At 45.7% G+C, this 14,434-nt stretch overlaps 3 protein-coding genes across 3 annotated transcripts; 2 read left to right on the forward strand and 1 right to left on the reverse strand.

Annotated features, from left to right (window-relative positions):
• The first annotated feature begins 4 nt into the window (after positions 1-4).
• LOC146197195 (RWD domain-containing protein 4) lies at positions 5-4,627 on the forward strand. The gene is made up of 6 exons (XM_084598984.1): positions 5-257; positions 332-412; positions 500-609; positions 815-860; positions 2,089-2,217; positions 2,413-4,627. Exons 1-6 carry the CDS (start codon positions 234-236, stop codon positions 2,575-2,577), a joined length of 555 nt encoding a protein of 184 aa, XP_084455110.1. The 5' UTR covers positions 5-233; the 3' UTR covers positions 2,578-4,627.
• Positions 4,628-4,778: 151 nt separating this feature from the next.
• Positions 4,779-7,534, reverse strand: LOC146197196 (TBC1 domain family member 20). Its single transcript, XM_084598983.1, has 2 exons — positions 7,464-7,534; positions 4,779-6,784 (listed from the first exon to the last, which is right to left on the reverse strand). Exon 2 carries the CDS (start codon positions 6,780-6,782, stop codon positions 5,487-5,489), a length of 1,296 nt encoding a protein of 431 aa, XP_084455109.1. The 5' UTR covers positions 6,783-6,784; positions 7,464-7,534; the 3' UTR covers positions 4,779-5,486.
• LOC146197197 (uncharacterized) lies at positions 6,806-11,616 on the forward strand. Its single transcript, XM_084598986.1, has 3 exons — positions 6,806-7,404; positions 7,481-7,536; positions 11,435-11,616. Exons 1-3 carry the CDS (start codon positions 7,314-7,316, stop codon positions 11,582-11,584), a joined length of 297 nt encoding a protein of 98 aa, XP_084455112.1. The 5' UTR covers positions 6,806-7,313; the 3' UTR covers positions 11,585-11,616.
• The last annotated feature ends 2,818 nt before the right edge of the window (positions 11,617-14,434 follow it).

Below are 14,434 nucleotides of genomic sequence, written 5' to 3' on the forward strand. Positions count from 1 at the left end.
TGCAAAATACAAGATGGCCGCGCCCTTTGCAAGAAATGAGTGACTGCAAGCTGCAAGACTTGTAAGACCACCGGTGAAGCGAGATGAAATCAAAGCGCTACACTTTCACTTGTGTATTTATTGGCTTTTGTTTAAACGTTGCTTGAAAGTAAATATCTACCTTCTGTCGGAAGTGCTTCTTGTCTCCTGTGGAAAACCGAAAAAAAAAAAAATAACTACGTCGTCCCGCGGCGATGTCAGCTGAGGAGCTACAAGCGGTGCGTTGCGTTGTTGGGCCATCTTTTCATTTAATATTCACTGATACGAAATTCTTTCTGCTCAAATATTTCAGGAAGAGGCGGAAGTTTTGCTGTCTATATACGATGGTGACGAAAACTTTAAGAAGTTATCCGGGACAGTGTTTCAGTACAAAGTGAGTACGCGTGCTGGTTGAACTCAAAACCACTTTCAGCCTTCTCGTTCTGATAGTAGCTTGTTCTTTTTTTCCCAATGGCTACAGATCGGTGACCATGGCAACCATAAGTCGTTCCTCATTGAGATCAGTTGGCCGGAGAAGTACCCTAACGTGCTTCCACTATTTAATATGGACACCTTCTATAACAAACACTTGTAAGTATTTTTGTGGAGCCAGTACCCCTCACTATTTGCTCAGGCGTGTAATGTTGCGCCAGTGACTTTTAATCAATGTGTGGAATTTGTTTGCTCTTTAGCTGGTATGTGATCCATGTTATGTCTGCAGATTCTAGTTTAATAGAGTTGCAATTGAGTTTCGCTTTCATGTAATTGACGTTTACGTGCGTGTGTTCTGTCGCAGAGTTCATGAGGTCAAAGAGGCAGTTGTAACAGCGCTTAAAGAGCAGGTAAGAACGTAGCGCAGCGTTTTGCGTTTGATTTGATGCGCCTAAAGTTTGGATGCATTTTATTTATTTATTTCCAAATACTGCAGGCAGCAGCGCTGCCCAAGCAGGAGAGGGGTTACATGTTCTGCAATAACAGTTCAGCAAACATATTTTCATTGGTGCATTTAACTATAAATTGAGGCAAATGGTTCCACTGATGTGTTGTGAGGGGAAAGTATGAATTCTGGTAAAGTTTGGTCCTGGCGAAATATGGGCTTACTACTTTGGAGTGGTTCAGTCTACTAGATCTCTGGGGTGCAGCAAAAATATAGGTATCACGTGACAAACCAGGCTTGTTGTTATACAGCATGTGAAAGAATTTCAGCCTAGAGACCTGACGGCGTACTTTAAGGGGTTCTAGCTTAAGCTGACTCGGCATGTTAGAGACCGAAGATGTTGAACGGTAATCAGAAAAAATAAATCTGGCTGAAAGACGCTGGATGCGCTCTAGTTTGATAATATCTTTATTATAGCACGGGTCCCAAATTACCGAGGCATACTCGAGAACTGCTCTGACTAGAGAGCGGTATGCTTCAAGTTTGACGCCACGAGTAGCGCCTTTTAATTTTCGGCGAAGAAAACAAAGCTCATTGAATGCCTTCGTGGTAATATTGTAAATGTGGGTGTCCCATTTGAGGCTGTCTGTAATCGTTAACCCTAGATATTTAACAGCTGAAACAGAATTAATAAACTGATCCTGTATGTGATAGTTGTAACCAAGGGGCTTCTTCTTTCTTGTTATTGACATAGATACAGTTTTTGCAAAATTAATTTTCATACCGCTCTCCTCACACCAGTCCGCAAGTTTACAAAGGCTTTCATTCAACACAGTTTGTTGTGAAGCACTGTCTATGACACTGTACGAGACACAATCGTCGGCAAACATTTCACGCTTACACTTTCATCGACATTTTCGGCAATGCTATTGATATAAATTAAAAATAACAAAGGACCTAGCACAGATCCCTGAGGCACTCCGGTCAATACATCAGTATAAGCAGATCTATATCCTGAACATTCCACAAATTGGGTCCTATTGCTTAAATATGTCTGTAACCATCTAGTCAAATTGTCTGGAACCCCCGCTTGTTTTGCTCTATCATTGCATTCTTCCATGCATTTTCATGCATTCTTAACAAGTGAATCCGGTCGGATGTGCCGTGTCACTTTCCTGTCTTTTTTTGTTCAGGCAGAGCTGGAACTGGGAACTCCTATGACATATACACTTCTTGAATGGATCAAGGAGCACGCAGATGAACTCACAGAGAAACAGCCAGAAACATTGCCAACTGCAGAAGTTGAAGAAGAGCAGCCAAAGGTAGTTTCTGCTGTTCCCTGGCAGCCATTTTTATTTCTGTATGCACGTGAGAGGCCCCATCGTTATAGTAAAGGGAGACCTGTGTCTTGGGCACATTTCATATGCTTGGCTGTGTATGGAGGAGCTTTTGGTGTAACTATAATTGTTGTGCTGGCTGTAGTCATTTTCAAATGAAATGTTTTTATGCCTTTTCAGGAGTTGCAGGCTTCATCCAGAAAAGAACCGAAGCAACCAAAGCTGAGCAAGAACCAGAAACGCAAGCTGGCTGGGCGTTTACTGCCTACAGGAGAGCTACCAAGAGGTCATGACTGGGTCGATGTTGTCAAGCACCTCACTCAAACTGGATCAGCTGCATCTTAACCGCAGCCTTCGTTTAGGCTCCATATCAACCAACAGCTGTTGTGAACCTTTTAATACAGTGCACTGTGCCAGAAACATGAAGCTGAGAAATCTGCACAAGTCCGTATGAATTTTTAAAACAGGCCATGTTTTTCTCAAAACAGTGTGTTTTATGATCACAGCCTAAATTTGGTGCTCTTACTGCTCAATGCTGAAAAAAAACTTACTAAGAGGCGTGCAGACTATTGTCATGCAAGAATGTCTGTAAAGACTTCAGCAGCCCATTTGTAACCAAGCATTTTGTATTTATGTTAGTGTGTTAGAATATATGTTGTATAACCTAACATGTTTTTGCGATGATGCTAAAGGCCATTTTGGAAGGAACACTCTGCTGTATAGTGTCTGTGAATCTTGCAAGCAGTGCTGCATTTGGTGTTCTCATAAAGGACAGAGCTTTCTTTGTATTCTTTTTAGGAGCTTCCCATTTGTATTCATTGCGATTGGCATGATAGGTATAGTAGCTGAAAGAGCTATTGAATAGTATTGTGCAAATTCCTTTTTTGTGTCTATAGCATTTTAATTCTGAATTATATGCTCAGACATGATACTTTTGACTGTTCAGCTGGGGTGCAAGTATATTTCAGGCTTTGTAAAAGCTGTGTATGTATTGCTGCTTGGGCTAGTTTTACAATACTCAAATGGAAGGAATTTCAGTGTAAACAAGTTGAGATGCAAGATAGAGATACCAAATGACTAGACTGCATTCAATTATCCAATTATGTTGTTTTGCACACCTTGCTTGCATCTCCTTTCTCACACTGAAAATTTTCCCACTTGCAAGGGCCGTTTGCCTGCAAAACATCTCTAATTCGGTAATCCTGCTGCCTTAAACAGCAAAGTTAATCTTTGCAGAAAAAGGGTTGTTGAAATCCCTTTTAGCTATTGGACATGATAGGGGGCCTACTGGGAAGACCTTTCCGAAAGTGATAGTCAACAGACTTATAATCAAAAGCTGCTCCTTGGTGTCACTTAGGTGTTTTCATTTCCTCGTCGTTTATATTACTTGGGAAGCTGTGTATGCTTCGGCTGCAAAATTCACGATTCCCTACCCGTATTGCTTTACTTCTTTTTCATTTTTGGGCATAAGCCAGTGACTGTAAATTTAGTTGCCTAAGTTGATGCTTCTGTAAAGTTCACTTTCCCTCCTTCTCTGTCCCAGTTAGCTCCTGTGGGTCACGGTGCTCAGGATTTTGCCTAATGTTCTGGCGCATAAGAAACATTATATTAAAGGCATTGAAGATAGTGGGAAGTCTTTGGCACAGGCTTGTATATCCTGTGCTGTGGATACAGCAGCTGCAGCTCAAGCGTGTATCAGTATGTGATTAGCAACTGAGCAAACTCTTTCAACACTTTCTGAAAAGGCTTCAGTCCCCCTTTTAATTTGGCATAAGTTTCCTATGCACAAAAGCATCAAGGTTTCACTAGAGCACTTAAGTTCCAATGTGCTTGGGGCAACATGCAAATAAGCGGCTTATTCCTTCCTTGTAACGAAAATTACCGAAATGAAAAATGTGAGGATTAATATGTTTTTTGGCTGTTTCAATAGGCACTGCACTGCACTCGTTTATGGTCCTATGCGCCCGATCCCATAGTAACTATCCCAAAGCCATACTGTGTTTTCTGCTGCTATTCCTCTGTTCCGCTTATCAATGACAGGCAGTGTCGCTTTTCAACGAGAAGCACAAAAGTATGAGTATCGATAGAATAGAGCACTATATACTTGAAAAAGGATGTGCATTTAACTAGAGCATGGTTATGTATGCCATATTTGTTCAAGTTGGATATACCAGAAGTGTCAGAGCCTTACAGCAAAACAATACTTCTAGATTTTTCCAGCCTTCTGCCGAAATTAAGCCTGATTTTACCAGTAACAGTAATGCTTATTGTGTCAATGTAGGACGGTCTTTTTAATTTTTATTGAAAGGTTCCTTACAATAAAATCATTGTGTCATTTTTTCACAATGGAGAAGTTGGAGAGGCTTTATTGTGAGGGACCTTGAAACAAAAGCTGTCCTACTTCATAATGCGACGCAGTATTCCTGGACACACAGGAAAGGTAATGACGCAAGCCACTGGCTATCCACGACGCAGAAAATTCAGGAAAGCAAGTAGGAATGCCAATTTTATGCTGTGCGTGATGGCAAAGAAAATATTCAACTGTGTGAATTGTTAAATTTTTTAATACCAAGCAGATAACTGGGACAAACTTTATTTTTGATGCAATGCTGACAGCACACATTTTCTGGCTTTTTGCCATGCAGCAAATCTGTGAAAATGTACAGGATTAAAGAGATATTTACTTCACAATCAAAGAGCTGTATGTGCTTCGTAACTATGTTTGCCAAACTTCCTATGATAGGAAATGAAGTTATCTTGCAAGCAAAGCTGCTGCAAGCTTATAGGTATTACATAAAACTTTGTTTGCTATACTCATGGCAGCTGAGAAGTAAAGTACCCAGCAAAGCACACAAGGTGGGTAGCCGGGCTGTGGGTCAGTGGTGGTAACTAGAATGAACGCCACAGTTTTGCTTCAGTTTACTCCAAGTGGCCTTGTGGCCAAAAAAGCATCACAGGAATAGCCAATTTTACAGGCTTCATATGTCTGCACAAAGAAACGTAGCAGTCATGTTTGTGATATCATTCAAGAAAGGATCCAGCTTGGATATTTGAAAAGCAACGAATAATGGAGGCAACAGTAACAGCCCACAAAAAAGTTAAGAGATAACATTTAGCACCGGGATGTAGGAGCACTAGGGACTAATATACACCGATTCTGAAGGAACACATTTAGCAACAGTCGAGTCCACTGCTGGCACATCACAATTAAGTGCGGTCCAATGGAATGGTTACCGACACAGTCTTGCCAGCCTTCAGAACCAGGCCAGTTGCGAATTTCTTCGGTAGGCCTGGTACCACACTGCGATGAGCACTGCAGTGGCGGCGACCGTCAGAGCGCCTTTCCAAGTGCCTGTAGCAGCGACCAGCGCACCCGCGTAACGCGCGCAGCGCCACAGCACTCCGCGGTTTCGAGAAGAGACAGGTCGCACACGTTCGTTGCGTTGTCCCCTGGTAAGCGCCAGCTCTGCTCGAAGCTTCGACGGCGGATGGTCTTCCATCAGCTGTCGGGCACGTACGATGAGCTGTTCAAAGGGCAGGTCACCTTCGACTAGCCGTGACAGATAGCTGTGAACAGGGGCCAGGTCACAGTCGAGTGCTAGAATCTCTTCGCGGGCGTGCAGAACGACGGCGGCGGAAAGGTATATGGGCATCCAGGGGTGGCTGGCCAAGAACAGGTCAAAAAGGCGCACCACCGTGTCGTAGTCGGCGAGCACGTGACCGAACCAAGTGATGACCCAGCTGAGGCAGAACATGATTCCAACCTGCGCCCTGTCCAAAAAGTCTCGCAGTTCAGGGCTCTCGTGGCCAATAAGAGGGTAAATGTGCTCGAGCATGTCGGCCGTCCGAGCCATGGTCTTGTCCATAAAACGACGAAGGTTGGAGCAGGAGAGGCGATCGACTAAAAGGAAGCCCACTTCCTCGCCCAGAACAAGTAGTATGGTGACGCAGATGTCATGGTAGCCTTGGTAATAGTGCAACTGAGGGTTTTTCATCAAAACGCGCATGATCATAAACACAAGGCGGTCCTGAAGCGCGATCCGCTGGCCCTCCGCAATACTGGGCGGGAACCGCTTGAGCGAGCGCTTCACGTCTAGCACAACCTGCTGGTAGTATGCATGCTGCTCTATATCTGCGAGCGATGGACGCGGTGACGTTTCGTACACGTTGACGCCACCGATGCGCGGCCAGACGAGACGCCGGTAGTCGTCGCAAACCAGGCCTCCTTCTTCCACAGCGGCCATCTTCAGACCTACCGTACTACCGTCGGCGAGCGCGCGTTCGATCAAACGCCGCTTTCGAGATACCAGTGCCCAGTCGACGCCGTCGTCTTTCTCGTGCTCGACCTCGGCAGCCTTGTCATCGGTCGTCTCGATCTCGCTCTGGTAAGCTCGCTCATGCTCCGGCAGGTCTTCCTCCGGGGCCACCATGGTCTGTTCGGGCGCTTCGTCAAACCCAGTTTCGGATAGTACCTGGATCCGCTTCGGCGATGGCGCACGCCCTCTCAGGCGTTCTTCCTGCCGTTCAGCCAGGCAGACACCACTGCTCATGCCTGTTCAGAAGGTACTTACAACACACCGCTTCAGTGCTCGAAATAGCTGTGTTAATAACGCGGCACACTTCCGCGTACGCTGCTTTCTCGAGACAAGATTACATTTACGTTGCAGGAACGAGGAACAACCGCGGCTCGACACACGAACGAAACGAACTGATGAACGAAAACAGATGATCGAGCGAGCGACAAATGTCAACAGCTTGAACAAGGGATGCAGCGGAATTTAGCGAGAATGCATCCCGGTTTTGGAATAAAAAAAGTATTGCACATGCAAACAAGACACTTGGTTTACTCTACTATCACTCAAACACTAACTGTTTATTTTCGGCAGGTAATTTTTAGATGAATATGTTTTTTGTTGTTGTTTTTTTTGTCACGAAAACGAGAACCTCTGCCGACAGCTTCCATCCTAGCAACTACAATCGACATCGCAAATTAGCTTTCAAAAACAGCACAAAGGAAAGCACGCGCGGCTGCAATAACCTCCAAATAAGTACGCAGTACTTGTGAAGCTCGTCGTTCCAAGATGGCACAAGGAAAGCTCAAGGTGAAAACGTCAGTTCCCAAAAATGCGAAGAGAGCAACGGCTCAGTCCAACCTACGGGGAGTTTCAAAATGTAAGGCACGACGCGTACGCTTTCTGCGTGCACACTTGGGCGTGCATTGTAACTCGTACCTTTTATACTGTTGCAGCTCGCGCTACGCCCAAGAAAGCCAAAGCCATCACCGCAAAGCAGCAGGTGAAAGTGGTAAGTTTATCAATACGAACGGATGCCTTTTTTTTTTTTATTGTTTTCAGCAAGCATTGCTACACATCGCGTGTTGTCGCGCATGCGTTTGCAGCGCCCTCGCCATTTTGTTGTGCCGCGGCGGCGCTGCGCTCGAATAGATTGTGACTCGCGTCGTCTGCTAGGGTCCGTTTCATTTGGCTATGCGTGTTATGATGTCATGTTGAAAGAAAAGTACACACATTTAGGAATGTATAGCGGTAGATTAGCCGCCGTAGTGTTCAATGTCTTCTGTGCGCGTAAAATCTTCACCAAGATATATATATATATATATATATATATATATATATATATATATATATATATATATATATATATATATAATCCGCGCTAGTAAGAGAAATGCGCATGCTGAAGTTGCCCTCGTCTTTGGAGGGAATTTTACCCGAATGGATCCCCAGCATCAAATAACTGTGCTCTGGCTTATTTCACAGCTTCGCTGCGATCTAATTGTTAGCGACTACTGGACTACTGCATTGAATCAGTTTGTTAGCAAATGAACTCGGCATCGGAAACCTACTTGCCTGGAAACACTCAGTTCAATCATTTTTGTTTAAACCTTTGGAGATAACATATTTCAGAATGCTCGTCCTCCCCTGTACAATAATTGACTAATTTTAAGAGAACAAAACTAATAAAACAAACTGAGCTGAAGACATTCCTTTATATTATGTATCAACTACTTTACTGACCTTGTTGGGAAAACTCGCATTCTCATTAAATGGAAAAGCTATCACCTGCGCGACCATGTAATACTTAAATTGAGGGAACACATACATGACTTGTCTTTTTCCACTTGCTTTTTCTGTTTCGTAGTGAATGCATGGCTGCTGAACAGGCTGCATCGAAATTGGTTTTCGGAGAAACAAAGAACAAGAGCGCTGTGTAACTTGGCACACATTTTTGTGGTAATAGGGAGTGCATTCAATAAAAGGATATTATGATACATGCACATTAAGGAAGCCATTGTGAAATACAGTATGTAAAATCAGCGGGTGCAAAAAAAAACTAGATGGCACTGCATTTCTGTTGGCTCTTTTGTGCTACCTTGTTCAGCTGTATGCAGTGTCAACTGAACTCATGATTTCTGCTCTTAAATGAAGTCCCAGCAAAGAAAGTTACATCCCTGAGATATCCATAAGATATACAATGCAGGAGGTCAGGTATCCATGGGAAGTATGAGAATGATGCCGAGGCATCCCACACATGACTCTCTGGACGCTTGCTGTGTGACATAGGGAGATCTCTTCTATACATCACGGTTATCTATTGGGTACACGCTCGAAATTGGGTCGGTGGTACTTCATGCTTACCTTGAGTAAAGTAGAGTTCTAGGCTAATTGGTGAGACATAATTACTGGGAGGCTTAGCGGTCGTCCTGTGTGCTCTTTTGTCCTTGTCTGTTCTGCGCTAAGCCTCCCAGAGTTCATGCTTACCACCTGGCTCTCAAACTGTGTTACATCCTAAATATCACATTTGCTTTGTCTCCCAGCTGAAACTTAGCTTGCCACTGAGTTTAATGTAGTCACTATTTAGAAGGTAAATGAATGCCAATGGTTACAGGTCTTTTTCATGAATGAAATGGTTCAGTACTTCCAGTAGAGCCTCAGGGTTTGTCGCAGCAAGAAGTTTTCATCACCCAATTTGTACCCCTGTAATAAGATGGAGTTGTCCCCGGTTTTCAACGAGAGTTCAACCTGGAAGCATGGTATATTCGCTCTGCATTTCTCCACTATTATAATACTTCTTCACAGCAGTGCCGCAGATGGGTTGGGTGCCGTTGAAGAGACGCTCACAGAAACTATCCGTGGCGCTGTTCATGAAAGTTGTCACAACTATCGGTTTTCTTTTCTCACAGATATCGGGCATAGTTTTTGTGTCCTTGATTTTTTGCATATCCAAATATGCTCCTCTCAGTGACACGCTGCGTACCATTGCCATCACTACTTAGCATGAAATAAGCATAGCTCCTGATCCCTTGGGCCCCTTACATGAGAAATTTCTCACTGGAAAATTCAAGCAAATAACAAAAAATGATGCACAGGGCATTTAGTTGTCAATCACAGCAAACACATAATGTCGGCAAACTTTTACATAGTAAAGGCGCTAAAGAAGAAGAGGGCCTGCGTGCATGTCAGATTGGTATGGCATTGTTAAGCTTCACAGGTACTGTTCATATTGCTGTCTGACATTGATGTCACCACATAACTGCACAGGCCTTTTTCATTACTTTGCTTCAGCCAGCTCACGCAGGGTGTTACTCATGCACTGCTGTTATAGTGTGGGCGTCTTACCACTGCCTGTGCTTCCTAGTCGAGGTCATTGATAATTGTGTTATGACTAGGTGTGATTCAAAGCTTATGGTGATCGCATGAGCACCTGGTAACGATTGAAAGTTCGAAGACATTTTATTTCTTTGCCCTTACCATAACAAGCCATCCTGAACTCATGCAAGCCATGGCAGTAGCTGCAAATATGTTGTGCTGAAACAGAACATGATGGCAGTCTGAGACAGGGGTATTTGCAGCATCTCCTTGATAAGCGCGCTGCAGCACTACACATTGGGAGCTTTTTTAGATGGTCCGGTGATAAGGTGTTTTCACTAGGGTGTTGCTCGCTTTCACTGTACCTAATTTTTATACCTGTATTTTACAGTATGACTAGCTCACATGTTACTTTGTTCTGTAGAGATAGACATTTAGCATAGTGCTACCGCCACCGTCCACCGCTACCGCGCGCCGTCTGCGACGTACGTGCTGATTGGCCCCTGCATGCCGAATCTGTCTATGACATGACGGAAATGCGGCGCCATCTGTCGTCCTCGGGGTGATCTGCGCATGTGTACTGATGCTCGCGCGGTAGCGGCAGACGGTACCGGTAAGCGGTAGTGCCAAGCTAATTGTTTCTAAAGAGGAAAAAATTGGCTGCTCTTGTCTGATTCCTGGCCTCAAAAAGTGTCCTCTTAGTTTCGGTAGTTCGATTGAACGGTCATTTGGCCACGCCGGTTTCTTCGAGATTTGTTGAGCGCTTATCACACGCAGTGAGGAGTTCACTGGACCTTTATGAATTTTTTCACACATTTTGTGTCCTTGCAGCTACACTTTCCTTTTAAATCTATGGCATTTTCTCTTGAAACGACACGACATTATAAAGGCGATTACTTGTATCCTTAAGCATTCATTCGGGCTCTGTATTCGGCGGCCTCTCCGACTAGCCCATTGACGGCACATAAACCCAACAGTGTCACGGACGGCGCAATTATCCGCATGCTGGTGACACCTAGTGACTGTGGGGATGGTTATCATTCACACGTGTCCTAAACCTGCTCAGGTTGAGAATCAGCGTGCCGAATTTGACATTATCTCACTTTTGCTGAGAATCGAATTTGGATAGGTCAGGCAATTCCGTAAAAGTGACACACTTTGAGCGACAACCTCGGGAATCCTCGCAAATGCCCTCTTTGCCAGAGAAATCGGTTCCTCACTTTAAATGTCTACTCAAAGGCTTACAACGCGGATACCGCTGTATAACACGAGATTCGGTAACAAGTGTGGAGTTATTCTCACGTTACAATATGCTCAGGCAGAAATTTGGAAATTCCCGCAGCAGCGCAGCATGGCGGTGTGTGTACATACGGATATGTCTAATTTTCCCATCCCTCCGCTTTCGCTCCTTTTACCGCTCTCTCAAGCGCTCAGCTTTGCCTGCGTTTTTGCTTCGATCGCTAGTCGTATTTGTAGCACACCCCTGTCATCTGATTAAGCTCTCCGCCTTTCCTCCCTTCACTTATCTCTCGTCGCGTTTGTTTCGCCACTGTGCATCGTCTGCATGCCACATTGGTCGCTTGTTTCCCTTGCAGGCTCTCGAGAAAACCATCAGGAAGAACATTGAGCAGGAGCTCCGATCGAGGGCCACCAGCGAAGGGAAGCCATTTGCGACGACCACGGGTGCCACGCCTTCCACTGCCGGAGGCAGCAAGAAGAAGCGCGGCAAGAAGGGCAAGAAATAAAAGCTGCGTCCTGATGGCGCACGCACGCTCTGCGTGGCTGGTTGGTGCTTCATTCACGCAGCTACACGCCACCTGCTCAGCATAGTTCTAAAAGGCTTAACAGCAAAAGCAAAAAGAAAAAAAAACTTTTCTGAAGAGGAAAGTGGAAAACAAAAGGAGAGCGTGATATCAAGCTATCGCAACGCGGGAAAAAGGTGAACACGAAAACAATAGGTGAAATGGCACAAGAAAACCAAATTAACTCTTGACAGGTTTACGCTTGCGCTGCTCCGACTGCGTCATCTTAATATATAGGCGATTTTCTGCGCCTTGTGTCAAATGTTAGGCGAAACGGCGTCGAGGCTTTGACTTCGGTTAACGAAGTTTTGGTAAATATCCGCTTAACCAGTCTTTAAATAGTGCTTGCTATTCAATGTGGTGCCAGTAAAGCACAGCAAAGATGTGTTCATTTGAAGTCGCGGTCCAGTCGTTGCAATGTTTCAAACTGACACGTCGCACCTGTGCTCATTTCCTCGGCGCTCATTTCCAACCAAATTAAGCTGAGTGAGCAGTCGCCCGAGCCATGGCAGCAACATAGATTTGCGGCTATTGACTAACACGGTGAGCAAAGAGGACCAACACTGGTTTTTATTGCGTTAGCAATACTGCGCCAGGTTTCAGCCCGTCGTGTCGTCCCGGGAAGGGCCACGTTTGACCTTGAGCCGCAGGGTCCTGGCAGGCCGATTCTGACATAACCGTCCTAAGTGAAACGATCATACCCAAGTTGGCAGCTCCTGCCAACCCACATATAAAGCCTCACTCTAACCAAGCCGTATGAACGTGCCTTATGGCCTATAGGGGTAATGTGATTGCCAGGATCCTGGCAGGCTGATTCTAACATAACCACCCCATGTGAAACGAAAGACCCAAGTATCGCTAACGCAATTCAACCCGATTTAGCCAGAGCTAAACCACAGCCAATTTTTTATTGCGAAAGCAATACTACTCCCATTTCCATCCCATCGCGTAGCCGTGGTCGGTAGGCAAGTGATGGCTGTGACGTCATACCAGCTGCGAGATGGGCTACCAAGTCGGGTGGCGGCGGCGGTCGATAGGTGCGGCGCGCCGCAGATGAGATGACGTCCGACTGCGACGTCATACCAGCTGCGAGAGATGGGCTACCAAGTCGAGTCGTCAGGTGGTGGCGGCGGTCGGTAGGCACGGCGCGCTGCAGCTGGAGCCGCGCTGCTACCGAGTGGAGGCGCTGCTGTCACCTCTTCTCTCAAAGTTGAGAGGAAGAGGAGAAAAGGCACTGTAATTGACGCTTTGAACATTATGTCACCTACAACGAATTCTGGCCAACGCCCCACTGTGGGTATGTGCCATTATAACGAGGGAGAAGAAGCAGAACAGTGCAGACTCTTTGTCGACGTGCAATTTCACCAGTTTTTAAATGGGTACAAGCTTTCCTCCGGCCTGGTGCTCGGCTCTTCTGGGGTGAAATGCTTGGGAAAAGGGGTCACGGCCCAAATAGTTGCGCCGATGTGGCAGTGATTCGTTCCGCCATCGGACAACAATAAGTGCGCCTTGCGCGGCAACAGCCCATTATGTGGCTCTTCTTTTTTTTAGTGCTGTAAACCCTTGGACTGCTGCCCACACCCAGTTTGTTTTCTTTTAGCCCAACCTGACCTGTGAGAACCCGACCTTTGCAGGTCATTAGTTGTTCGAAACTTTAAGCCATCTAAGGAGCACAGCAAGGAACGTTGGAATGCAACAAGGCGGCAACGACGCGTTCAGGAAACAGAAGAGGAACGGCAGCAACGGCTTGAAAAGGAGTGTGTTGGTCGTGCTAGCTCGACAAGTATAACGAGACCCAGAGGAAACGGCGTGCTGAAGAGACGTCGCAAGAACGAGCTGTACGTTTGAAAAATAGACAGGAAGTGTCACTTGTGAAGGCTGGTTTCACTGTGTCAACGGGGGACTTGGAAGAGCTACGACGTTCAGAGTATGCGAGAAGGGTTAGTGAATTTGACTCGGCTACGCGTGAATTTCATAGACGATTCACGAATCATCCCTCCGGAAGTGTGTGCTCGGTGTGTAATCGCCTATGGCATAAAGACTACTTGACTCCGCGGTAAGCGAGCTCATGTATCCTGCTCTTCACCTAGCTTACCCAAAATGGGACGAGGAGACTATGAGAAGTGCTGTGGTGTGTAGAACGTGTCGAGCGAGCCTTAAAGACCAGAAGGTCCCCCTCTACTGTGTGTCAAAGTGTCCTGTGTTAATCGTACGGTAAACATGGTACACCACAATTGGCTACACTACGAGCTGAACTATAGCGTAGCCATGCTATTATTGCTTTAGCAACCTACCGGGCTTAACTAAAGCTAAGCCCCACCTAATTGTTTTAGCAATGGCTGTTGTTTTTCGCCGTGCCAAAATTGCAAATTAATTGCTAATTTAGTAACGCGCTGTTAAAGAATTTGGAAGCTTAGGGTGCTTCATTGACACATCTCTTTGATGTCCGGCGGACACTTCTTACTCGACGACAGACGCCTTGTCAGACGTAGTGGGAAATCCATGCTCAACGTTGAGTTACTTGCATGCTGATCACTTCTTCTTTCCGCGCGTGCGCACACACACACACACACACACACACACACACACACACACACACACACACACACACACACACACACACACACACACACACACACACACACACACACACACACACACACACACACACACACACACACACACACGCACGCACGCACGCACACACACGCACCCACACACGCACGCACCCACACACACGCACGCACAGACACACACGCACACACACGCGCAAGCACGCACACACGCACGCGC

Source organism: Amblyomma maculatum, chromosome 3, assembly GCF_055883805.1.
Source record: "Amblyomma maculatum isolate TAMU_Amacu chromosome 3, ASM5588380v1, whole genome shotgun sequence".
NCBI lineage: Eukaryota > Metazoa > Arthropoda > Arachnida > Ixodida > Ixodidae > Amblyomma > Amblyomma maculatum.

Bases quoted from the DNA above. Each gene is read 5' to 3' on its own strand.
- LOC146197195 (XM_084598984.1), top strand. From the start codon at position 234: ATGTCAGCTGAGGAGCTACAAGCG. The intron at 258-331 runs GTGCGTTGCGTT...CAAATATTTCAG, and splicing joins CAGCTGAGGAGCTACAAGCG to GAAGAGGCGGAAGTTTTGCT. The intron at 413-499 runs GTGAGTACGCGT...CAATGGCTACAG, and splicing joins GGACAGTGTTTCAGTACAAA to ATCGGTGACCATGGCAACCA.
- LOC146197196 (XM_084598983.1), bottom strand. From the start codon at position 6,782: ATGAGCAGTGGTGTCTGCCTGGCTGAACGGCAGGAAGAACGCCTGAGA.
- LOC146197197 (XM_084598986.1), top strand. From the start codon at position 7,314: ATGGCACAAGGAAAGCTCAAGGTGAAAACGTCAGTTCCCAAAAATGCG. The intron at 7,405-7,480 runs GTAAGGCACGAC...ATACTGTTGCAG, and splicing joins CCTACGGGGAGTTTCAAAAT to CTCGCGCTACGCCCAAGAAA. The intron at 7,537-11,434 runs GTAAGTTTATCA...TTTCCCTTGCAG, and splicing joins CAAAGCAGCAGGTGAAAGTG to GCTCTCGAGAAAACCATCAG.